Genomic DNA, 25,944 nt, shown 5'->3' on the forward strand with positions numbered 1-25,944 from the left:
AGAGACAAGTCCTTGTTCTCTATGCATAAGATTGCTACTGGTTCCTCTGCAAAAAAAGCTTGAATAACTAGGACGTAAGCCTGAGGCTATTCCTGCGCTGAGGCCCGACCCAGGATTGCGTTCCTGAACCTGAATTGCGGGCGGAGGACCTTGAGGACGCTGTCCCTGTGCACCTCCTTTGCCCCTGTCCTTTGCCCCTGTCGTGCTGCTGCGCCGATTCCCTCTGTGCAAGCGCCATGGCGCTCCATGTGGCTGGGCGGCTGTGCTGGGAAGCTAGTGGCTGAGGCCTGTGACGCGGGGTGCGCAAGGTGATCGTGACGGTGACCATCCGTAAGCACCCTCCATTCTGTGCCCTCACCCACAGGCCCCGTGGCGAACTCGGTGGCTAACCAGAGAGAAATCCCAAAGAGGGTTCTCCTGAGCAGCTGTGAAAGCAGAATCTGGTCCCTCCAGTGTAATCGAGACCGCTTGGGGCAACTTGCGCTGGTAATTTACAATCGAGGGAGGCAGGGCAGCCAGGGGGAACCCTCTTGGGTCATCTGCCTTATCACCCAGAGGCTGATGGCCTCAGTCATCCAGCTTGTTACAGAAGCAGCAGGTCGTTTGCCTCACCCGGAGTCCCACAGGGGCTGGAGCTGGGTGAGGAGCTGAGGGGAAGGGACAGGCAGTGTCACCCTGCGGGCTGTCAGGAGCAAGAGGGCAGACTTCCTCGGGGTGTTTCTGATCCTGTTTTCTGCAAGATTTTTTACCCTCTACCGGCCATTCTCTTTGTTAAAGGGAGTTATTTTCTGTGCTGGATTGATTGGCCATATCTAGAATCTATTTTCTCCAAAGGCGTTGTTGCAAATGTCCATTCTTCCATGCTCTCCTGGGGTTTAAAGAGATCCGACATGGACAAGAAATGGAAGAAATTTAAAACCCAAGAGGGAGCGGAGCAGGATGGTACAGGACAGCCGGCTTCTCTCTGAGTCAGTTTTTTCCCACTACTGGAGCAGCTCCATGGCAGAGAGAGGGATTTCTTAAATCAATTTCCCTCACAATGCTGCAGAAAACCTGATGAGTGAGGCTCTCTCAGAGGTAAAAAAAAAAATTTTAATCTCCCTCTCTTTACGCAAAAGGGTCAGCCCATTTGTGGGAAATCCCAAACCATGTGTACATGCAGAAGGCAAATTGTAGATCTGTGAGATCCCACTCATTCATTCAGGAAACCTTTCCATGTTTGGCCCTGGAGATATGAAGATGAATACGATGGCCTGCCACACGGGTTCACAGTCGGATGATCAGTGCGACTGAACAGAAGTCCACCATATCCAACCTATTATCACACCCCAAAAGTAGCTCCAAAAACAACCCTCAAATCTGTCCATTTCTCTCTGTCTTTACTGACACCACCCCCATCAAAGCCACCATGATCTCTTGTCTGGACTTCAATAGTGGCCTCCTGTCCCATTGTAACAGTGCACCGTATTATTGTCTACCAAATATTTTATTTTCTTTCCTTGCAGTGCCCCTCCCCGGAGGGGATACTTATCCTGTCTGTTGAACTCAGGAATGGCCATATAACTTGATTTAGACAATAAAGTATGGGAAGAAGTGATGTGTGACACTTCTAGGCAGAGGTTTCAAGGGCTAGTACATGGTTTGCTATGTCCCCCTTCCTGCTATAGTGACCGTTGTTGTTCAAGATGGTGTGGCTGCTCCACGTGCCTGGGTCCTGGAGTGAGTGGATGTAGAACAGAGCTCCCAGCTGACCTGCAATGGATATGGAGCAGGAGTGAGCAATCAAATGCTGTTGACGTAAGCCACAAAGACGCTAGGATTGTTTGCTACTGCAGCATAGCCTAGCTTACCCTGGCTGATACGTTTCCTAAACGGTTTCCATTTTTCTGCCTTGCCCTACTCCAATCCAATCTTCCAACAGCAGCCAAAATTATCCTTTAAAAACAAATCAAACTCACTAGAAATCTTGCCGTGGATTTCCATGGCGTTTAACATGAAATCTGAGCTCCCTAACATGGTTCCTGTTTTGGCCCTGGCTTTTTTCCTATCCTCCTTTTTTTTTGTCACTAGTTGTCACACTCCCCATGCCCATTGTCCCATATCATGTGCCTCAGCTACACTGGCTTTCTTTCAATGTTCCTAATAAACCAGACTCTTATTTCTGGGTCTTTCCACACATTGTATCTACTCATTGGAACATTATTTCACCATTTTTAATCACGGCTGCTTCCTTCTCATACTGGTGATTTCAGCTTAAATGTTACCTCCTCAGAGAGGTTTACCCTGTTTATCCAATTAAAAATGAGTGCCCCCTTGTTCTTGTCATTAACAAACTTGTTCTTTTCATTTACAGCACTTATTATGGTCTTTAATTCTCTATTAGTGTAATTGTTAACTTTTATATTGATCATCTACCTCCACTGATACACAAACTCCATGAGGATAGGGTCCATGCCTGTTTTCTTCACAGTTGCATATCCAGCACCTTACACATACATATTGAATGAATGGATGAATGAATGGATACACGAAGTAAGTGCTTTTACAGAATCGTGATTAAAGTGGTAGCAGCAGGAACCCACATAAGAGGGAGTACATGGCAGGGATATTTTCAAAAAGGAAAATATATTTAAGAAGGTACAGATCTGAACTAAGGAGGCTCTGAAATGGCACAGAAGACTTATTTCTGGCTAAGACATAAGGCTGGCTCCAATAGTAATCCAGAATTCCAAGTTACACTCAAAGAAAGTCTAGACTACAAGTCAAAATCTCATGGAACCAGTCATTAGACAGAATAGAATCTCCAAGACACAGTCCACATCCCTACTCTTTCTCCTACCTCTCCATACCAAAGAACATATCATTACAAACCACTATAGGCAGGTTCCCTATTGCAGTGGTGGGTTTTTTCTTTTTCCTCTAATAGAATTTTGAAAAACTAATGTACCCCCTTGTCTTAGCTCATTTCGTGCTGCTATAACAGAATACCAAAGACTGGATAATTTATAAAGAACAGAAATTTTATTCTTTCATAGTTCTAGAGTACAATATTAAGACACTGGCATCTGATGAATGAAAGGATGAAAGCTGTGTCCTCACATGGCAGAAGAGTGAAAGAGGACAAACCCACTCCTGCAAGCCCTTTTTATAATGGCATTAATCTACTCATGAGGGTGGAGCCCTCATGACCTAAACACCTTTCAAAAGGTCACACTTCCCAACAGTTGCATTTGGGGATTAAATTTCCAACACATGAATTTTGAGGGACACGTTCAGACCATAACACCCTCAACACATGTATAAGTCAACATTTAAATTTTTCATTGTAAGTTTAAGTATTTGCAAGGATGTTATTTTTGGCATTATTGTAAATATTTTTAAACTTTTTTATTTATTTTTACTTTTTTATTGTATATAGTTTAAAACTATCACATCACGCTGACATTTATCTAATTGAACCAAAATACTATAGTGATTTGATATCTACAGCTTTTAAATGTAATCTTCTTTCACAGTTGCAAGTTTTATACCATTGCTTTTTCTCCTTTAACTCACATTTTGATTGTACTTTGCCCACAGAATTTTACACTAACATAAACTTATTGGCAATAAAATATTGATATATTATGAATCTTGAAAAATAATTATTAAACATAAAAATCAAATTTTATCAAAAATGCATCTTTCGATGAGATAGATGAGGCTTCTTTTTTCAATTAGTTGAATCTATGGGTTAACGTTACTTTTTGCTAGAATAAGACNAATTTTATCAAAAATGCATCTTTCGATGAGATAGATGAGGCTTCTTTTTTCAATTAGTTGAACCTATGGGTTAACGTTACTTTTTGCCAGAATAAGCTTCAGAAACAATTCTGTTTCTATTTACTGTGTTTTAAAATGTAATTGTCAAGATACCTTGTTCACATAAGTACATATACAGGTGTGTATGGAAGGCAAATAGGTGTGTTTAAGAGATACTACTCGATTCTTTAAACTCTTTTTTTTTTCCTTTTTGTCTTTTTTACTGACCGGCAACGGGATCACAACCCTCGGTGTTGCACCCGCACCACGCTCAGCCGGTGAGCGGGAACCGGTCTCCACGTGGGATCCGAACCCTCGGCGGGAGCGCCACCGCACTCCCAAGCGGCGCACTCTCCAGTGCACCACTGGGCCGGCACTAAACTCTTATTTTTATCCTAAAAATAAAGTGATCTATCATCACAAATTATTTTTAATATCTGACAGCTGACAACTCCATTAGGTCTTCCTTCAACTTTATTGAAAGTGAAGAGTTGAAACCCACCCAACTTGCAAAAGGATTTGTTACCTAGTCAGTAGATCCACATCCTTAAATGCTGAGAAGTATATCAAAGAGTTTCTACCAAGACTTATCAAATGACTGTCATTTGTACATTTTACCCTTTCACTTAAAGATATCTTGTTTAACCTGATACACACATAAAAGATTGGGAAAATCAAATTATTGCTTATTTTATTACACCTTTTCCAATATATTTCTTATTAAATGCTTTAATATTATCACATGCTTTAAATATTTTTGATACAACTCTGGAGATACACATGTAGCTCACTCATTAATGGAAAATATCTGCCATATGAATAGCCCTCATTGTCAAACCATTTAGCCAAATAGGCTTACTTTCTGTCAGAATATATCTGACTTCATTTATTAATCCAAATAGATGTATTAAAACATGTCTCTATGACAACCACCTACTACAGATAGACAGATATTACCCCTAGCCTTGCCATGGAATAAGACCCTGCCTTCACTACTCCTTATCAAAAGTCACAGGAATCTCCCTCAGTAGGGAATGTTTCTTTGGCAATATCTAGAGTATGTGAAAAAACAAGGTCTTTAAAAAAGTACTGTATTCTACTTGTTCCTTTGTCTGGTATCACAGAACTTTTTTCCATCCTGGGCAGTGCATTACAGTATGATTTGGGATGAATGAGAGATACATGTTTTTCCTTGGTAAAGTAGGAGGAGGGAGACTATAAAAGGGAATATGAAAGAGAGAAAAAGCCTTGTTTTCAGGCCACCTCTACTCAATTTTTTTTCAATTTATTTATTTATTTATTTATTTTACATTCTAAGATGTTGCAGAGCAGCAGGAGGGGGAGGGAAATGGATATGGGAGTGAGGGGTAGGGGCTGAGGCCCGCAGGACCCCCCCACACTGGCTTGGGAGCCCAAGTAGGATACAAAATAGAAATGAGATTTTTCATTTATTCATTCATTGGCTTGTTACAATGCAGTTGTGATATGCCAAACATTTTGCATAATAATGCTTAATCCTTGCAATAATGCTGCAAGGAAGCTATTATTGCTGCATCTTATAGCAGAGAAAACTGAGGCTCAGTGAGGTTCATCCTTGCCCCGTGTCTCAGGGCTAGCAAGGGGCAAACTCAGACTCACAAGGCCTTTGTAGTTTTCACTATGCCCAGCTGCCCCTTACCTTTTGCCTACCGTGCCCACTGCATGCAGGAAATGCAGCCACAACAATAATAAACAGATGAGATATCTTTCTCCTTTACGTCCTATGCCTATTATTTAGGGTTATGAGTCATGTCCCAATTAACTGTAGAAATTGAATAATGTGGAGAAATTTAAATGGTATGAAATCCCCCAATTTCATTTTGGCCACTAATCTCAACCTCCTACTCCATAAGGACTTTTAGGAGAGTTTCTAAGAAGTGACAGTAGTTGACAGGTTCTATTTTCACCAACTTGCTTTTCCCTTCTTATCTTTGGGTAGAGATAGTAGCATACAGGTGATAAATTTGAAATTTAAATAGCAGGAAGAGAGAGAGAGAGAAGGGAATATAAGGATTTAAACTACGTCTGTATATAAGAAAGATGGCTATTATGATGTTAGTCTTCACTTTGTAACTTTGGGTTGACACCGGTTTAAAACTATCCTCAGTTAAAATGCACAATCAAATCTGTTGATTATGGCCATGAAGTCTAAATGAAACTGCTGAGCATTAACTGAGTTCTAGATCACAGTCAGAAACTGTAGCAGACATCTCTGATACTCACCCCACAACACACACTTCTCCGCAAGTCCACCTTACACTTGGGCTGTAGCTGCAGTAGACAGCCCCGAGTAACCTCAGACTCACCTTGCTCTGTCACTGATCATCTCAAGTCAAGGTCCCATGGGCCTTTCTGCTGGGCAGTGGTGGGCAGGGATCTCTGATGCCATAGGGAACTCAGTCCACACAAGTGCACAGCCTGGGACTGGAGTGGAGTGCTATTAGTTCATGCCCCTGGGGCAACTTGAAACCAATAGGAATGGGAGCCAGTGGATAACTGCTCCAAATCCTATCTTTCAGAGAGAGGGATGGTTCTGAGACACATGTGCACATTTTTCTGGAGTTCCTGATAGAATTAAGCCCCTGTGGCCCACAGTGGGACCACTATAACACACTCACATATTGGATTTTCCTCCTTCCCTGCCTCAGTCTCTCTGCGGTCTCATTCCTTCTTTCTGGGACCGCCTCCCAAATAAACAAGCTGCTTCCAAGACTCTTACACTCTGCTTTTGAAAGAACCCAAACTAAGACCTGAAGTTACCAGATAACATTTACAAATAGGTCATTCTCCATGGATATAGCTAAGCACGACAAAAATTAAATCACAAGAATTTAAAGTGAAGAATTACTGCTGTATTTGAATGACCTGCTTTAATGTATACTCCCTCCTTTTTTTAATTCAAATTCTAATATACATTTACAGTTCAGCACCTTGCTTTTTTCACACACACACAAACACACACAAATATTCCTGGGAGGATTGCAGGCTTGTTGATAGTATTAGAAATGGCAGGTGTTGAAACCTAGGCTCAGAGAAGTTGTGACTTGCTCAAGATCATTGAACTTGTTTGTAGAAGTTCTGGATCTAGAACATATTCTCTAGATTCACAGGCCAGTGAAAAACTATTACATATACAAATCTTCATTATCGCGTAAATGGTCACATAGATTGATTTTTAAAAGAACATTCTGGATTCTGTGTGTGTTACACCCTGAAAATTCTGATTTATCTTTATGGGGGATTGCATAATTCCCTCCCTCTGAAAGAATCACAGCTTCATCGAGTCTGTCTTGTCACCAGTACTGATGAAATGTGTTGTGTGGCACAAGAAAAGAAGTTTGCTGCGATGACAGCTTTTTAAAGACATAATTTTTTAGATGTAGTTTGGTACCTTTCTCAATAGTCTTAGCTATTTTTAATTGTAGTTTAATTTAACTCTGGCCTTCTTGATCTCATAGTGGGATTGTTGGAGCTAAATAAAGAGAAAGCTTTTCTTTCTAGCATTTGTGTTGAACTTGAAAAGTGCTTATCACTCCTCCAGGCCCCCTCTGCTTTCTAAATGAATCAGAAAATGAACATGTCATACAATTGCATCTCTACTCTGACAGCATAAAACTCATGACCTGTTTCCATGTCGTCCTTTAAAAAACAGCAAAAATCCCCTTTCCCAGCAATTTTTTTGTTAGAATTTGCCAACTAAGTATAACTTGGAATTTGCATATAATTTCTTTAGCAACACTCTGGAAACCTGCAAATTTTACAACTGCACATAAGAGCTCCACATAAGAAAAAAAAAGTTGCAGAGAAGACTATCTCTACTCAGAATAAAACATTTGAACAACAAATTAAATAAGGCATATGGCATACAGATTTAAACTGGTTTCATAGTAGCCATACATTTCTATGCATTTTAGTTGAAAGCTTGTGTTGTAGGGAATGCTTTAACCAGGAATGGTAAGGCATGGCACACATGGACTGGCCACTGTGGACATTATTAGTTGATCACAGCACTCTTTCTCACCAAATCTGGATGCAGTTTCTGTATTCTTCACAGCACAGCACTCCAGTTGATCAATGTTCTTCAACTCATGGAAGAAAATTAGGGAAGATAAATATAAAATAGTATTGAGGATACAATTATGGACAAAACAAAGCTCTTGCCTATATGGAGCTAGTTTCTAGTGGGTAAACACAAATAAATCAATAAACAAATATATATTTAATATTTGGAGCAGAGTTAGCTAATTGCTTTCCAAATACCTAGTCTCTGCTTCTTTCTCAAATTAACAAAATAATGATTTTTATCTGAGCACATGGCCTCCCAGCTGTGACCATATTTCCCAGTCTCTCACGTAGGTAACAGTGGCACAGGACTAAGTTCTGATCAATGAAATGTAAGCAGATACCAGGGTTCTTTGAAAAGTTTATGAAAGGACTCATATTATATTTTCATTCTATTTTCCCATGAACTTTTTGAAGTACCCTGGCATATTTTATAGAAGTATTCTTTGTGGAACTTCCTCCAGGATGATTCCCTTAAAGAGAGGTGGCAGAACTTTCTTTTCTTTCACTCCGCTGCTGGGAAACTGGATGTTATGGCTAGAAAAGCCCAGCAGCCATCCTGAACCTAGAGGATTAGAGTCACATTCTTGGCTCTGCGCTTTGATAATCTAAAAGAACCTGTAGTCCTCAATAACCACGGAAGCACCCTATTAGCCCTGGACTACCATCTCCAAACTTTTTTTAATTAATTAAAAAAGAAAAATATTTTACCTTTTTTAAGCTATGACTTTTCAAGTTTCTATTATTCATAACTTAGCCTAATCCTGATAATTGTAAAGCACATATACGCACACCATACATAATATTGAACTAGATACACGATAGTGAAATATATGTCCAATAGTAGATATCAGTGGATCATAGAAGAGAGGCAGGCTTCAGTGTTTCAACTGGAGCGAACAATTGTAGATTTAAATTTTGACATTTGGCAGAAGTAAAAGTACATATTTTCTCTTGTGGTTGTAGATTGTATTTATGGGTAGAATCATTTCTGAAAAGTTGCAGTGTTTGCACTGAGTAAATTAATGAATGGTTAAACTGTTATATTAAATTGAGGTATTGTTTTCTGTTTTAAAACAGTTTACAGAGCCATAAATTTGCCATTTGCATTGGGTACTCAAGGGAACGTGTTTCATCTGCATTCTAGCCTTCTTAGTTTTCTTTCATCCAAGTATCAGCACCATTGAAATGCCAGTGCTGCAATCCTATCCTCTTGTTTTTAAAACACCAAAGCTGTGGTGATTTGCATACTAGTTTGCATACATTTGAATATTAATTTCCATAGGCATTGTCTCTAAATCCAGAAAATAAATACAGACTGCTGCAATTATACAGATAACCAGTATTTAGGGCTCATGAGTGCTTAAAGTTTAAAACCGTCTACATTTAATTATGCTCAGATTGTACTTACACATATACAAACTCACTCATACAGTGGTCAAATTACAGGTTGTGAACCTCACCATGAATTTATTCCCTTTATTTATTCCCATGTCTCCAGGTATAAAAGTTTCCAGTTTAGAAGAATTGATAGCCCAATTTTGGGAATATACTGGTCAGGAGCATTCTTTTAGTTACAAGTGACCAAAAGTGACCAAAATCAACCTAAAACTGCTTTAAGCTGAACTGTGAATTTATTGGCTCACTCATTTCAGAAGGGTTGTCTGATGGAGTACAACTAGACTCAAGTGTTCAAATGATTTCTCTCTCTCCATCTTTCTGCTCTGCCTGACTCCTCTGGCTCGAGCAGATTCCCTGTACATGTGGTAGGAAGATACCCATGCGGGTCCCAAACATATACTGTTCTTGCATCTTATAATCTCATAAGAAGAAAGGCTCTCTCTTTCACATAAAAAAGAAAAGAAAAGAAAAGAGAAAACTTGTTTCTGTCCAGCTTCAATCAGCCTTCATGGTTGACAGCCTTGCCAGAATCACATGCAGTTAGAAAGAATCAGTTCCCAAAAGAAAACAATGGGAGCAGTCAAAAAAAGAAAGACAGAAAGAAATGTATACTCATGAAGAGGGATGTTTGATCATTCACTGGCTTTGCTGAAATGAGGATGAGATCAACTTTCCAATGGGCTAGAAAAGCTGAGTCCCTTTTCAGTGAGTCCAGGCTACTACCGTGGAAAAACCACTAGCGAAATTGGTGTTATGTGCTGGTGCTTCTCAAACTTTCACATGAAAACAAATCACGTGGAGTTTTGAAAAATACACATTCTGATTCAATAGGTTTGGGGTAGGGCTCAGGATTCCACAGGCATCACAAGTTCCCAGGTCATGCCGATCCCACTGGTTCATGGACCACACTCTAAGTAGCAAAGGTAGACCCTCAGTCACTACTGAAAGTTTGTTTTACCCCAGGACCACAGCTCCCTGCCTTCCTTTCTTCAGAATTGTTTCACCATCTGTACTTTGCTGCAGCCTTGGGTCCCCTGAATAAAGCTGTTTTTACTGCTGCCATCCAAGGGTTAACACGGATGGCTAAGGTCCCCACCCTTTTTCATCTCCTGGAGCAGTTTTACTGGCTTCTGCTTTGGGTATAAAAGAGTCCCTGGTGGGTGAGAGCCTTCTCTGTGACTGGCACCTGTCCAAGCTGATACACTGGGCTGAGCAATTAGGCCTTGTTGCTGTTTGACTGCCTTTCACTTTGCATTCTCTTAAATTATGGAGAGTTTAGGAAAACTGTATCACTGATAGCACTACTTTCTGGACAAGCAAAATTACTTGTTTGCATAATTTACAGCAAATTCATAAGTCTTACTCAGCACCTGGGTGCTCTTGCTCATTTAGCATGCAGGTGTATAAAAGATGTATAAGACCTTCGTCGGGATGCTCTCCAGACATAATACTCATCAGCTACATCCTGAACAAACAAGAATTTCATCTGGGCTTTTGAACAAAGACATGAGAATGGGAACAGCAAGGGGAACTAGGCATTATTTGGCTGAATGCTACATTTCTGCACTTCCTTCCCTCCCTTTTTCCAGACATAGTCTGCTTCCCCTCCCCCCACCCTCAACTTAGCCCACAACCAAATTTCTGCTCCTCTCCATGACAGAGCAAAGGGTGAAGGGACAACCTAGCAGGACTGAAAAAAATTACATCATGCACTTTTCTCCAACACCTTTAATAGATGAAATCAAGTGAAAATGAACTTCAGGGATTATCTTAAAAGGGAAGAGAATTCTGAATGGTGTGTGTTGAAACAGAGAGAGGCAATCCTATCTATTCGACAAGGGAGTGCAGGAGTTTATAGGCTGATTGTACATAGATTATATGTGAATTTGATTCAGAAAAGACATCTCTTTCTCTCCTTTTTTCCCTTGCCTGGAGTTTGGGTAACACCAGCTGACACCCTTGGGCACTCCACCCCAGCCCTCCAGTTCAGAGCTGCCAGTGCCTCTCCCAGAGTCATAGCTCCTTACACAGTGCCCAGGAAGACACAAATGCCAGTCCAGTCAATGTCTGAGTGCAAGCACTTGCTCGAGGTACAGGGCTCAATTTCCTGTACCTAAGATAAGTCATTCTTGTGAATCAAAAATTCATACCACATTTTGTGAAAATCTGATGGGAAATTTTGTCTGGGGAGATTTCCACAACTTAAGCTATGCAAATTCACTATTTGATTGTAATGCCAACCCATGATCCGGTGCTGCTACTCTGCCTCTTGCAATAAGGGAGGCTAAAAACACTAGTATATTTAAAATGTATCCACCGAAGTAAAATTAGTGCTCAGCAAATGCTTATTTTTCTAGAATTTTATTTCTCAGATGAATTGGTATAATTTTTAGTGATACATATTGCCAGCCTATAATAAATATATAAGCCCATCAAAACCTGATAGAAAACTGCATCAGATAACACTGGGAACTAGGGATCGATTTCACGGTAGCCTCAGGGGATACATCTCATGACCTAATAGAATGTTTCCCATTCTAATTTCTCTGATTCTGTAAAATCAATTTTTCTACAAACTATAACCAGTACATGAGTGTTTTGCAAAAACTAATCGTATTGGCATAATATGCGTGTCAAGTTACGGTGTAATGGACACTCTGTTGTTCTTTTATTGAAACAAATAGACTAGCGTTAAAAGGAATAAAATACTAAAAATGATAACAGTTTACAGCTATAATTTTTCTCTAGTCTTTTAAATTTGATGGGTTAGCATATTGGCTCTCAATCTCCTTCTATGGGTATTTGAGTTTGACCCTGTTAAAAATGACAAAGAAGTGGCTAAGACGCAGCATTTTCCCACTATCTTACCCTCAGCAGTGCAATCATGAAACAGCCATGCTATGGCATCTTCATCTGCGAGGTTCATATGTCAGCAGCTGCTGCTGGGAAAGTTCAATGAGGGAGAAGAGTTACGAGGATAAGCCTCCTGCTTTGTAATGTTGACAAATTAGCCGATCTCAGCTCTTAGTCTCAAAAATACTTCTACCCCAGGAGAATCAGATGAAATTGAAGTTGGTCATACCAACCCAGATGACCTTGAATGAAATAGATCTCTCTGTTTACCAGGCATAAAGATCACAGTGGACTCATCTATCAGGAGGCCAGCAGGATCATAGATTTACCTTACTAATTTGAGCTTCACAGGCATTGGGAGCTAAAGCTTTATTGCTGATTACTGTTGTCGAAGTTTAACGGGATTTGGAAACCACTCCCGAAACAGATGGGCTTTCCTCTTTGAAACTGATCACAATTGTGGCTGATAATTAATTTTGTAATTATATACTTAATGTTTGACTGCCCCACTAAGCTATAAGTGCTATGGAGTCAGGGACTGTATTCATCCTTCTAACCCCAATTGCTAGCCAGGTACAAAGTAAGTAGAGGAGCCAGTTTGCTCAGTAACAGTTTCTACCTGTTGTCCTGGCATAATTTTTAAAACATACTGTCACGCTATCATCAAGCACATGTTAGATGAATGAATGGATGAGCCAACATTTGGCCATGTACTGGAAATGGCACTGGGCTTGGTGTCAACAGAAACTGGCTGGAGTCCTAGCCCCGTCCTGTATTGGTTATGTGACTTTGACAAGTGATTTAAGCTCTCTAAGCAGATCAAGCATGATGCCTATCATATTGTAACTTCTCATCCATTATTTCTTTTCTTCATTTAAGGCAGCACTATTCAATACCACTTTCTGCAATGATGAAAATGTTCAGTATCTGAGCTGTCCAATATGGTATCCTCTGGCAACACGTTGATACTGAACACTTGAAATGGGACTAGTGCAGAGGAACTAAATATTTAATTTTATATAATTAAATTAACTTAAATTTAAATAGCCACATGTTGCTACTATTTCGGACAGCACAGGTCAAAGGGGTTCATTAGGTTTTGGAAGACCTAAATTGGGGAATTACATAAATAGCAAGTTTTAACAGAGCTCTCAATAACTGTTCAGGGATCTTCAGTGTCTAGGATTAATGAGCGCATTCCAGTTCCTTTTATGAATCACATATTCAGAGGTTGACCAATTTGCATTGTTGTAGTAAATTGTCACTATTTGGATACTCATTAGCTTTTTTAGAACCTGGGACAGTTCTCAAATAGCACATGTTTGAAATGAAATGACTTTGCCTTCTTTTCATCCATGGAAAGACAAACAGACACACACGCACGCGCGCGCACACACACACACCCTGAGAACTCTCTCCAAGCTAGGAGAATACAATTTTACACCACTACTTGGCTCCCATCAAAATTGTGAAGCCACCAAATGTTTTTTATTTATGAAATACATAACTCATAGTTACTTGGATTTTTTCCTAGCCTTGGTGAACAATATTTTAAGCAAGTTTGAATGTCAACATTTTTTAACTTGGGATTTAAATTTAAATTTAGTGGGGGAAGAAATAGGTTTTATTCAATTAAGATTTTAGACTGTTGTATTAGCTTTGAGCAATGGTTAACTGTTCACTTGATGGGGGAGAAAAATAGTGTTGTACATTTCCACTGGATTCCAGAAGAATTAAACGGAAGAATTATTTTTACCACTTTACCAGGAAAGAAGAAATTATTTAAAAATTGAGATGATTTTTCTCTGTAGCTACCATTTAACCTTGTAGTCATGAGTCATTCACTCAAAACACAATAGCTGACTGCATTATGAGCTGATTTTTGAGGCATTTTGTATACATATTAATACCAGAGCTCATGATCACTAGAGGAATCAAGTGTGTACTAGTTACAAAATATTCACTACTGAAAATCTCAAAAAGCTAAAAGGAGATCAAATACGTATTTTTAATTTGTTTGAATTAGTAGTAAAACCGAGTTTCTCTGAAGATAAAGCAAGTGTTTTTCTCATTGCAATAGTGTGAGAAAGGACCAATAATACTTAATTGTGCAAGCCTGCAGACTACTGTTGTGAAGACAGCAGTGTTATAGTAACTATCGTTTTGTCCCTTTTGGGTTACCTAATGAGTCTTTTTCTTTATGGATGCCCAGAACTGGCCTTTCAGAATGTGCCTAGATGAGAAATTCATTTCAAGTCATTGTCACCACAACTTTAGCTAGAGAACTAGCTCTATTCCAAATCAGGACAAACTAAAAGTGTGGGCCTTTTATAGGCAAATCCAATTTCTTAACCAGCTCTCCTCAGCAGCCATTGTGCCTGGTTGCCAGGTTGTTGCTGATGGAAAGCCAAGCCAGGAGACATTACCAGATAGCTCAGTGCATACCAACAGTTAATTATTAACTCCAGTGGAGAGTGGATCATGAGATTATATGCAGTTACAACATGATTAACTCTCTGCTCATCAATTTTTTTATTGGAAGTGTTGCTGCAAATATGGCATAAATTTCCTGGGCACAGCATTCAGTTCCACCTTATTATGCAGCACAGCTTTCAGAGATATGAGGTACTATGGCTAATCTTAATTTAATTTTAGAAGAAGAAGTCAGCTCTCGGGCTTGCTACTAGCTGCATTCCATTTCTGATATTATCCTCAATTCTAATTGAGATGGGCTAGAAATACCTGTGTGAATTGTGGTCCCAAAGAATAACCCTGAATCTGGAATAAAAGTGCAGAGTCTCCAAAATTTCCTGGCACTGTCGAGTCTGTGTCTGCAACAAAGGCAGCTGAATTCCATAGCACAGTTTACATACAGTTATCTGCATTTGCACATTCCCAGAATCTACTATTAAGAGCATCACTCCAATCTGCTAGCATCTCAAAATTCCCAGACCCAAGCCACTGGCCTTTCAGGAAAGAACTCAGTTTTCAGAGAAGTCCCTCTCTATTAGAGGAAATAAATAAGTTGATGCCTTTTTAATCTGAGCAGATGCATGTAATTTCCTACAGGGGATTCTCACAAGGATGTTTATTCTCGAATGTTTCTCTGCAAGAGAGAAGGAAGACCCTGGTGTCCTCCTGGATCAAAAGCATGGGCTTTTCATTAACTTGTGATTAATATATATGTATCAAATCCACATCCACTTAAAGAGATGGAAATTACTCTTCTCAGTTTATTGGACCAGACAGAAACTGTGAGTCTCATCGGTTCTTAACAGAGCCTCAACAACTCCATAATTAAAGAAAAGCTTCCAGGACCATAGATATTATTTAGCCTTTCTACTACCTAGGCTCCACACCAAGAAAATTATGTGCAAACACAAACCAGATATTCTCCTGGGGTTTACTTGTTGAGTGTTGCTTGGAGAGAATTCCCACAGCATCAAAATTATGCTTGGAGAAAAAAATAGAAGACTCAAAGTGAACCGTGCTGCTTTTTGCAGGAACAAAGCTGTATAAAAAATAAATCCTATGATGAACTATTTCCCTCCCTACTGCTACTCTCTTATCGAGGAATCTTTTCTCAAGGTGTTGGCCAGCCTTAATTTGAAAGAGCTTCTCTGGCCAACACTGCTACAGTTTCTGCTTCTAGAGGATTTAAAAATATGCTGAAGCTAATAAACAAAAAGTCTTTATATAAGTACCAAAAGTCCTTATATAAGTGCATATTTGTGAGTGTGTGTGTGGATGTGTGCATATGCATACACGTGGGAGCTATGAATACTTCACATAACCCTGTTAAGTGAAAATAACATTAAGGTTGAAGTACTTTAAATTAGAGCTGCTAATTTGTTCCTCCATGATTTGGAGAAAACTTTACAAAATTATCCAATTGCTCATCTAGAAAAATAAACATTCAAGAAGAGGCAAGAAAAAGATTTAAAGGAGAACTTACTATACTGGACTTTAAAATGTATTATAAAGCTGCAATAAATAAAACAGTGTGGTGTGAGCACAAGGCTAGACCAATGGTTCATAATAGAAGCTTAGACCAAAAAACCATATATGGTTTCTGCTGAGAGAGAGAGAGAGAGAGAGAGAGAAATCTATGTGTCTACCTATTAAGAGAGCACTCATATGTATGTGTGTGTGATGTATTTTATGATGTTAGCATTTTGTGATAGAGTAGAAAGAGTCTGAACTTTAGAATCAGACAAATTCAAACCTGAATTTTAATTCTGTTTCTATCACTTGCTGAGTTTTTGAGCAAGTTAATACTCTTACTGAATAGTAATTACCTAAAATCTAATGGGAGCGGTGATACACATCTTTAAAGTGTGAGGATTTGAGAATCAAATGATTTTCTGCATCTATCAATCAAGGCTTTTAGTTACAAACAACAGAGACATATTCTGGCTAATATGGGCAGAAGAGGGATTTATGCCAGGCTATTTTTTTGCTTACAAAATTTCTGAGATGGGTGGTGAACCAGCTTGAGAAAAGGGAAGATTAAGGAAGGTGGGGCAGCAACCAGGACCACAGAAATTCATACCACCAAAGAGCATGTGAGGACAATCAGCCCCACTACATAATGGTGGGTGTCATGGCTGGTGCTGCCACATTTGCTCCCAGGAAGTAGGTGTTGCTGGCATCAAATGGCCTTTGCTTGGCCCACCTTCTTTGGATCCATAGATCCAGTTGTAAAGCCCAGAGTGGGTTCATTGATTGGTTGCTCCTAACCCAAGTACAGGGGAGGCTGGAAAAATAAGTTCCTGGTGTTCTCAAGTTTTATAGTCAAGGCAAGCTTTCCTCCCCAGCAAGATTCATAAGACAGACAATTTACCAAATGAAGGAAGAAATATCAGATTCTGGGTCACCTAGAAAATGCACAAATCCATTATAAAATGTATCAAAGCACCTGACACATAACAGGCATTAAGAAAATGGTGACTATGAATATTTTCACAAATCAGAGGGAGAAAACAATCCATTTTCAACCAATGATGCTGAGATAATTAGTTATTTGGGAGAAAAAAATCTCCAGTTCACCAAAATAAGTTCCAATTCGATCAAAGATTTAAAAAATAATTTTAATCAAAGATTAAACCTGTAAGAAATAACTCATCCCACTGTGTTCATCAGTTCAGCCTCCTGATCCACCCTGAAAGGATACTAATTTAAGCTCAGTGGGTTTTCTAATGGTGTCTCCTCCAGTTCTGGAAACACAGGAGAGGCTTACCACCCTATCACTCAGAACCAGACCCACATGCCCCACTCTTAATTTTGCATCTGACCCATAACTGAAACCCTCATTTTTTTACTTAGTGAAAATACAATGTTAAAATAATTTCTCACACGCTTAACCATTCTATAAGTCTTTCTTAGGGTCATTCAGCTGGTGTTGTAGGTGATGTTACCAAGAGTGTGCTGGTGGTTTGGACTGTATGTCCCCATTAAATTGTAGATTTCAGGTAGGCAAGGGCCTTGTTTTATGCATATTTTTTTTTCTTCTGTTATTCTTAGCACGATGCTCTGAACATAGGAGCCTCTCCATTCATGACTGACAAAGAAACCTGAATTGCTTGGTCAGTTGTTTCAAAACATCTGGTAATGGTTTCAGCTTTGAACACTAACTCAGATAAAGTAATCTCTGCCATCCTAAATTTCCTTTTCTTTCTTTCTTTCTTTTTTTTTTTTTTTTTGTATAAAAGTGCATCTTCTTTATTTTGCATACTTTAACTTCAGAACAAAATTTAAAAAAACACAATACACAACATATTCAAATTAGGAAGGGATGGGACTCAAGGCCCTTGTTTCTTGCCTCAGACACAAGGACAGGAGAGGAAAAAGAAACAGACATCAGCAGAGGAAGCCAGGTGGGACAGGACCACTCAAGGCTGCTATGGGAGCCATGAAGACAGTATACAGAGGGCACAAAGTTCCCAAGTAGAAACTCGTAATCTACTTCCATGCAAGAGGCATCCTCATCAGGCTCAAGGAGTGGGATCTCACCTGGAACTGCAGCACTAGGTTCTTCTGCTGACACTTCATCTTCATCAGTGCCTAGGCCTAGCCTGATCATGCAGTAGCTGCACTTGGGGTGGGTCCGGGGATCCTCAAGGGAGAAGCCAGAAGAGAGCAGTGCAGTTTCAAAGAGCAGCATCACCAGGTCTTTGATAGCATTGTCATTTTTGTCCACCTCAGCCTTCGGCCACAGCATCTCCACAATGGGGTGGTTGGGGTTGATCTCCAGGTGTTTTTTGACCATCACGTAGCCCATTGTAGAGTCGCCCCGAAGGGCCTGGGCTTTCATGATAGGCTCCACGTTGGCTGTCCAGCCATAGGTGCTGGTCACAATGCAGCACGGAGAAGACACAAGCCTATTGGAGATTGTCACCTTCTCTACCTTCTTATCCAAGATTTCTTTCATGAGCTTGCAGAGGTTCTCAAACTTGGCCTTGCTCTCCTCCGTTTTCTTCTTCTCCTCATCCTCGGGTAGCTGCAAACCCTCCTTGGTGACTGACACCTGGCTCTTCCCATCAGACTCCTTGAGCTGCTGCACACAATACCCGTCAGTAGGCTCAGTCATATACGTTACCTCAAAGCCCTGCTTCCACTCTCACGCCACAAATGTGGAGCTGACCGCCTGTTCTTTGCTCTCGCCAGTGATAGAACAGATGGACTTCTGTGTCTCCTTCATGAGAGACATGTACTCTGACAGAGAAGTCATCTCACCTGCAGACTGGGAGGTAGGATAGCGCAGCAGCTCGGAAAGGCGTCGCCAGTTAGTGGAGTCCTCACGGATGCCACACTTTAGATTCTTGGAGAATGCCTTGTAGAATTTCTTGTCATTCCCCTTGTCATCCACTAGCTCAGAGAAGAGCTCAAGGCACTTCTTAACAATGTGTTTGTGAATGACTTTTAAGATTTTGCTCTGCTGGAGCATTTCTCAGGAGATGTTCAGGGGCAGGTCCGCAGAGTCAACCACACCACGGACAAAGTTGAGATACTCTGGTGTCAACTCATCACAGCTGTCTATGAGGAACACACAACAGACATAGAGTTTGATGTTATTCTTTTTCTTCTTGTTCTCAAAAAGGTCAAAGGGAGCCCGATGAGGGATGAAGAGCAATGCCCTGAATTCCAGCTGACCTTCTACAGAGAGGCGCTTGGCTGCCGAGTGGTCTTCCCGGCCACTGGTGAGGCTCCTGTAGAATTCTCCACATTCCTCCTGGGTGATGGCATCAGGGTTTCTGGTCCAAATGGGCTTAGTCTTGTTCAGTTCTTCCTGCTCAATGTATTTCTCCTTTATCTTCTCGGTTTTCTTTTTGTCATCCTTACCACTGCCGTCGTCCTCATCTGAGCCCACGTCTTCAGTCCTGGGCGCCTCCTCATCATCCTGCTCTTCCTCTCTTCTTCACCTTTCTCTTCCTCTGCCTCATCAGCATTGATTTCCTTCCCTCGTTCCTACTCCAAGTAAAGGGTGATGGGACGGCCAATCCGCTGCAAGTGCTTCTCCACCACCTCTTTGACCCCGCTCTCCTCTAAGCACTCTGTCTGATCTTCTTTAAGGAGGAGGGTTACTTTGCTACCTCGGCCCCTGGGCTCGCCACGATCAGCATGCCCAGTGAAGCCCCCAGCAGAAGACTGCCGGGCATACTGTTCATAGTCATGCTTTGTGATCACAACCACTTTCTCTGTGACCAGGTAAGCAGAATAAAAGCCAACACCAAACTGCCCAATCATGGAGACATCTGCACCAGCATGAAGAGCCTCCATAAAGGCTTTAGCACCAGACTTGGCAATTGTTCCCAAATTATTTACGAGCTCAGCATTGGTCATGCCGATGCCTGTGTCCACTAAACTCAGGGTATGTTCCTAACGGTTGCGTATGATGTCAATTTTCCGCTCTTTACCACTGTCCAACTTGGAAGTGTCTGTCAGGCTCTCATAGCGAATCTTGTCCAAGGCCTCTGACGCATTAGAGATCAACTCCCAAAGGAAAATTTCCTTGTTGGAAGAGAAGGTATTGATGATGAGAAACATGAGTTGGGCAATTTCTGCCTAAAAGGCAAAAGTCTGTACCTCCTCCTCTCCACAGTGGACTTCGTCAGTACACATCTTGGAAGGAAAGAGCAGCAAGCACTAGAGAGCAGGGTGGGTCGGGATCGTGTCCCACACGCACAGGGAACCAGCGCGTCATGGGGGTGACTCGAGAGATTCAAGTTCCTTTTCTTTAAAAGAACAAAAACACTTACGTTGCATTTACTCCCCTCAAACTTCACATAACATCAAACATTGATCATTTCAGGCTTGATGAAACAATTCACAGGTGAAAGCCCTTAAGTTCACAGATGGACGCCTTTCCAGAATGTGTTTGGGACCACTCTTTTTCTTCTCTCCTTACTGTAATCCTTACTGTTCCCAATTTCTATCTGCCCTGCCTATGCCTAGTTCAGAAAGGCTAGTCAAAGATGAGTGAGATTGTTCATAAATTTTTCTTTTCTAGCTGTGTTTCTTGTTGGTTACATTTTTCCTCTTCATTTACTGCTTTTCACTACTGTTAGAACATATATGTGACCTGAAACACTAATTTCCTCATGACTCAGGTGTTTCTTGCTTTTCTTTTGGCTGTCTAGAGATCCTGATGTTATTTATTTAAATCAAGAGAGCATTTTGAGACCCTTGAATGTAAATAACTATAAGTATGTATATTATTGTTGTTTTTGTTATAAAAAAGGAAAAATGTTCATTTCATATGTATACAATATTTTCATTTTTAAATGTTTAGAGAAAAAAAACTACTAGCCATGATACATTTCTAAATAATACATGAATAAGGACTGACTGTCTGAAAAATTCTACTCAGCTCCAAACCTGAAAAAAAAAAGACCATTTGTCCTGGCTCTCTGACTCATCTCTGAGAATGAAAAGGACCAAGTCAGTTCCCCTTCATACAAACTTTCTTTCATATTTTATTTGCTAATGTACAGCTAATTTCTAAATTAAGAACATGCTTACGAAAAAGGTTATGAAATCATTAACTTCAATCCACTAGTAAGTCTGTTTTTGATTGAACTCTAAAATAACTTTTGATAATTAGTACATTTCAAATAAGATGAAAGAATCATTTTCTTTTTGATTTAGAATTATGCCAGATTTGGCTCAGTCAAAAGATTCCAGAATTTATCCCAATGAGACAGACACTTTGGGGAATTCCTTAATTCTCACAGAAAAAATGTATGCAGACCATATACTCCCCTTACTAAATTTTAAATGATCAAAGTATTGAGCTATATATGTGATTAGGCCAAGGGTCAGTAAACTTCCTGTAAAGAGCCAGATAGCAAATATTTCCAGCTTTGCAACCATAAGGTCTCTGTCACAATCTCTCAACTCTGACATTATAGTGAAAAAGCAGCCATAGACAATACATAAATGACTGAGTGTGGCTCATTCCAATAAAATTTTATTTATAAACACTGAAATTTAATTTCATATAATTTTTACAACACGCTATCCTTTTTTGATTTTATTTTTCGAGATGTAAACACCATAGCTCGTGGGTCATATCAAAATAGGGGTGAACTAGATTTAGCCAGCCAGTCAGAGTTTGCTGACCCCTGCAATAGGTGAATTGAGGATGGATTTCTCGAGAAGTTTTCACTAAATAGCATCTAATATTGAATCCCAAACTTTGCTACATAGTGCATAATTCAAGTCCAAATTCCTCCCATTTATGCAATGCATTTATTAGAAAGAAGGATGTGGCTGTATATGTAGTGATATCAAATGTTCTCAAGGCACACGTGTGCAGTAGGCCCTCATTTGTATTTAAAAAGAAAAACTATACATACATCTATGCCTCTATATACAAAGAAGATATCATGAAGGATATATCAGAAATTTGTGGGCCGAGCCCATGGTGCACTCGGGAGAGTGCGGTGCTGGGAGCGCAGCAGTGCTCCCGCCGCGGGTTCGGATCCTATATAGGGAGGACCTGTGCGCTCACAGTGCTCACTGGCTGAGCGTGGTGCGGCCAGTCTCAAAAAGGACAAAAAAAAAAAGAAATTTGTAACTGCGGTTGCCTCCACAGGGAGAATCAGAGGACAGACGAGGATAAGAGGGGGCAGGTGACTTAATTTTCACTATATGCTATTTTGTTCCTTTTGACTTTTGCACCAGTTAAATGAACCTATTCTTGAAATAACAAATTAATTTTTAGAGATCTTTAAAATGCTAAAAGGAATGACAAGAGAAATCCTGAAATCAGTACTTAGTATCCTCCAAATTAAAAAACAGGGTCTGCATCACCAGTCCTGGACACGTTGTATAAAACGACCTGGAGCTAATGAAAGGAGCTTGTACCAACAACAGAATAACAGCCTGGACTGAAAAGGTGCTCATCCTTATAAGTGCAGAGGTGTGTGGTATTTTCAGGACAAGAAATCTCTTTAAATGCAGAGGAGATGTTGACTTTTTTACAACTTAGCCTCAAACGAATTGTTTAAATCTCCTCACGACCTAAAGATTCTTAAAAAGGAAAAATATTCACATAAACACACAAAAGCAGGCCCAGCAACCCTTTCTAAATCTTGTCATTAATCAGTGTTTCTATCTATACCTGAGAAACACTGGATCAGCAGAGCATAGTGTTGCCCGGTGTGCACTTGGACTTGGGGTCCTCCAAAACATTCGTGGGCCCAGAGCAAGAGAACAATGGAGGTCTTGGCCTGTGGTCCACCCACTTCTCTTCGCACCCCAGCTCTCTGCTGCAGCACCATGAGGGCTGGCACGCCTGTGTGAGGACACCACGGCCTCTGTGTCCAAGTTCTTTCCTACCCCACCCCCACCCCATACAAAGCACTGCCCCTAGGCCACCTCATGAAGCCAGGATGGATGTGCACACTATGCGAAGTTTTGGGCAGGAAATTCTGGATGCTCCCAGCCTAAGAATCTGGAACTTGGTCCAGAAGTAGAGGCATTGGACTCCAGTTGGGCAACTATCTTTGGTGGAGCAGTTTTCTCTAAACAAGAGACCCCTGTGGATAGTACTGCTTGTGATAATGGGACTGCTGAAACCAAGACAAGAGGCCAAAAAGACTATAGAAGAGTATAGTACCTGTGCTTTTGCTAAAAATAATTAATTAAATAAGTAAACAAGAGAAAGAAAGGAAGGAAGGAAGGAAGGAAGGAAGGAAGGAAGGAAGGAAGGAAGGAAGGAAGGAAGGTGCAATAGAGACCATATGTGGGCCCACAAAACCTACAATATTTATTGTCCGAACATTTACAGACAAAGTTTGCCAAACCCCAGTTTTGAAACAACCTTGAGCATAAACAGTACCTTACATTATAGGCGTCGGGAGAAAAAATCACCCTTGGAGACCGATATAGAAAAGAGAAAAAGATTTTCTTTGCCAGCAGCTGGACTGCACCAGCCAATTCAAGGTGCAGCACCAAACCATCTTTGTTCTCGGTTTTTAAAGCTGCAAGCACGGCAACTCCGTCGCCTGATCACCATGCCAAGAGGTACTGGCCAATGCAAGCAAGCCAACAGTACATGAGCTAATTTTGCAGTTAGCAGAGCTCCTCCCATCCCACCCCCACTTTCCCGCCTAACTTTCACACAATGGAGGGGCTATCTTAAGTGGCGTCGGTCCTGCTCTTAGGAAAGAGGGCATTACTTCACCTTAGAGGTCCAGGCCCTGGGAGAAATGAGGCAGCTGATTGAGATGGTATCACTTGGCTATTTTCACAATAATGCTGCATAACAAACCATCCACCCTGTCTTAAATAACAATACCGTATGTCACATATCTGTGGGTCAGCTGGGCTCAGCTGAGCAGCTCTGCTGTGCCTCTGTGGGCTGGTTGAGTGAGTTAAGTAGGCCGGGCTAGGCTGGGGAAGTCTGCTCCATGCTGCCAGCCTGCGGATCTGGATCTCCTCTACTGTCTCTTACCCTCCTAGGGCTGGCCAGGATGTATTCTTCTTATGGTAGTGACAGAGGTCAGAAAAGAGTGGAAACCTGTGACAGCTCTTAGGCACCTAGACTTGGAACTAACACATTGTCACTTTGGGCTCTGCCATGTGGCTTGCTTTGACCAATGGCATGCAGAGCCCAGAGTGAAGAGACAGGGAGATACTCTCCTGCAGAGGCGCTGCCTAGTCCCATGGCAAGGACGTGAATACAGGAGGGTGGACAGCTTGGGCCAGTAACGCACACTGCGGTTCAAGTCTACAATAACTGAGCACCAACATGCACCAGGCCTTCCTCTGAGAGCTGAGGATTTAGCAGCAAACGAGACTATCATCTCTACCATGGGGGCCTAATTCTGATGAGATGTGGAAGGGATTTAGTATTCAGTGGTACCCCCTTCTTGCCCATTTTGCTTTGTTTCACTGGAGGATGAGCTGTTGGCCTATTTGTTCCTGGAGGACAGGGATCACTGTCCCCCGCTGCTGAAACACTGGGCTTTGGGCAAGGTGAGTGCTCAGTAATAAGTGAGTGAGTGAGTGAATGAGGCATTTTCTATCTCTCCTTTCTTGACTCTCTGTCAACTCATCTACAGATGGAAAGGAGTGAAATGACAGAAATTCAGATCTCCAGATTAGCGGACAATACAAAGCTGGGATGCAGAGCAAACGCCAAGTGACAGTGAAACTGGATTTAAGAGAATCTGAATCATTTGAGCGAGAAAGCCCACAGATGGCACATGCTGCTCGGTGTAGAAAATGGGTCATTGCTCCCAAACAAATTACTCTACAGCCTAAGAGACCTGGGAGAGGCATGGAGCATGTGTGCCACGGGCTGGTCAGGGAAGAGTTTGGGTGGATTTGCAGACTCTGAAATGGTTACAGCAAACCAAGCTCAAGAGGGAGTGCTGGGCCCAGTACTGGCTTTGGCCCTCCCTGGGTAGAATGAGGGCAGCCCCACAGCACAGCAGAGATTTGGGGAGGCTGTCTGGTAAGTGCAGTGCTGCTGCCACCATGGCACCTGAAAGCCAGAGCTTGTGAGATCCCAGATCTACTGTGCTAAAAGGGCTCCAGGTGGCCACAAGTGCAGGGGACAGGAAACCAGAGGTCTTCACTCCAGCTCCAGCTCTCCTTCCTGAGAAGGGCCCCCTGACCTTAGTTTCTTCATCTGTGAAATGGGCATTAAGACATTTGCCCTACTGAGGTCACAGGATTTTAGGGAGGATTGAAAGGATTTTAGCAAGTGAAAAAACAAAACAAAACAAAAAAACCCAGAAACTGCCTGCCTTCAACCAAAATAAGTCCAATTCAGGGAAAATGAGTAGGATTTGGTCTATCTTGAGCAAGCCAGTGATGCTCTGTGTTGGGGAAGGGATGGAATGCACAGGGATATAGAAATGTCCAGAATCATGAAAGAGATGTTTTCCAAAGTTGAAAGGAAGACATCCTTCGTGTTGGGAAAAAAATAACTGTGAGGAATGATTTTTCAAAGCTTGAGGAATGAAAGTTTCACAGGCCCAACTCCTCCCAGGAGAGTAATAAATATGAAAAATAAGTTACTCTTGAAGGTAATTGAAGCCGAGTGTGAACAAGTCTAAAATATACCTTACATCCCTTTCCAATGGAACGAAATAGAGAGATTAAGAAAGGGGGGGAGGGGCAAGGAGGCAAAGATCAGTGTTAAAAAGACAGACATGCTCTTTTTCTCGAATGACTGTGATCTCAGACATGGGGTTAGCACAGACAGGCAGATCCACAGCCCACTAATTCTCATTCTAGTCTCGTAGCAGCCCTGGCACAGGCGCCCGCCACCGG

The 25,944-nt window shown here is 41.2% G+C and overlaps 1 protein-coding gene across 1 annotated transcript; it reads right to left on the reverse strand.

The window, feature by feature from the left end:
- Positions 1–608: 608 nt before the first annotated feature.
- LOC103588342 (heat shock protein HSP 90-beta-like) lies at positions 609–20,202 on the reverse strand. Its single transcript, XM_008570015.1, is given in 5 exon segments — positions 609–647; positions 18,083–19,023; positions 19,150–19,246; positions 19,316–19,569; positions 19,572–20,202. Coding segments are annotated over 5 exon segments (1,962 nt in total).
- Between the last annotated feature and the right edge of the window lie 5,742 nt (positions 20,203–25,944).

Source organism: Galeopterus variegatus, unplaced genomic scaffold (assembly GCF_000696425.1).
Source record: "Galeopterus variegatus unplaced genomic scaffold, G_variegatus-3.0.2 Scaffold555, whole genome shotgun sequence".
NCBI classification, from domain to species: Eukaryota; Metazoa; Chordata; class Mammalia; order Dermoptera; family Cynocephalidae; genus Galeopterus; species Galeopterus variegatus.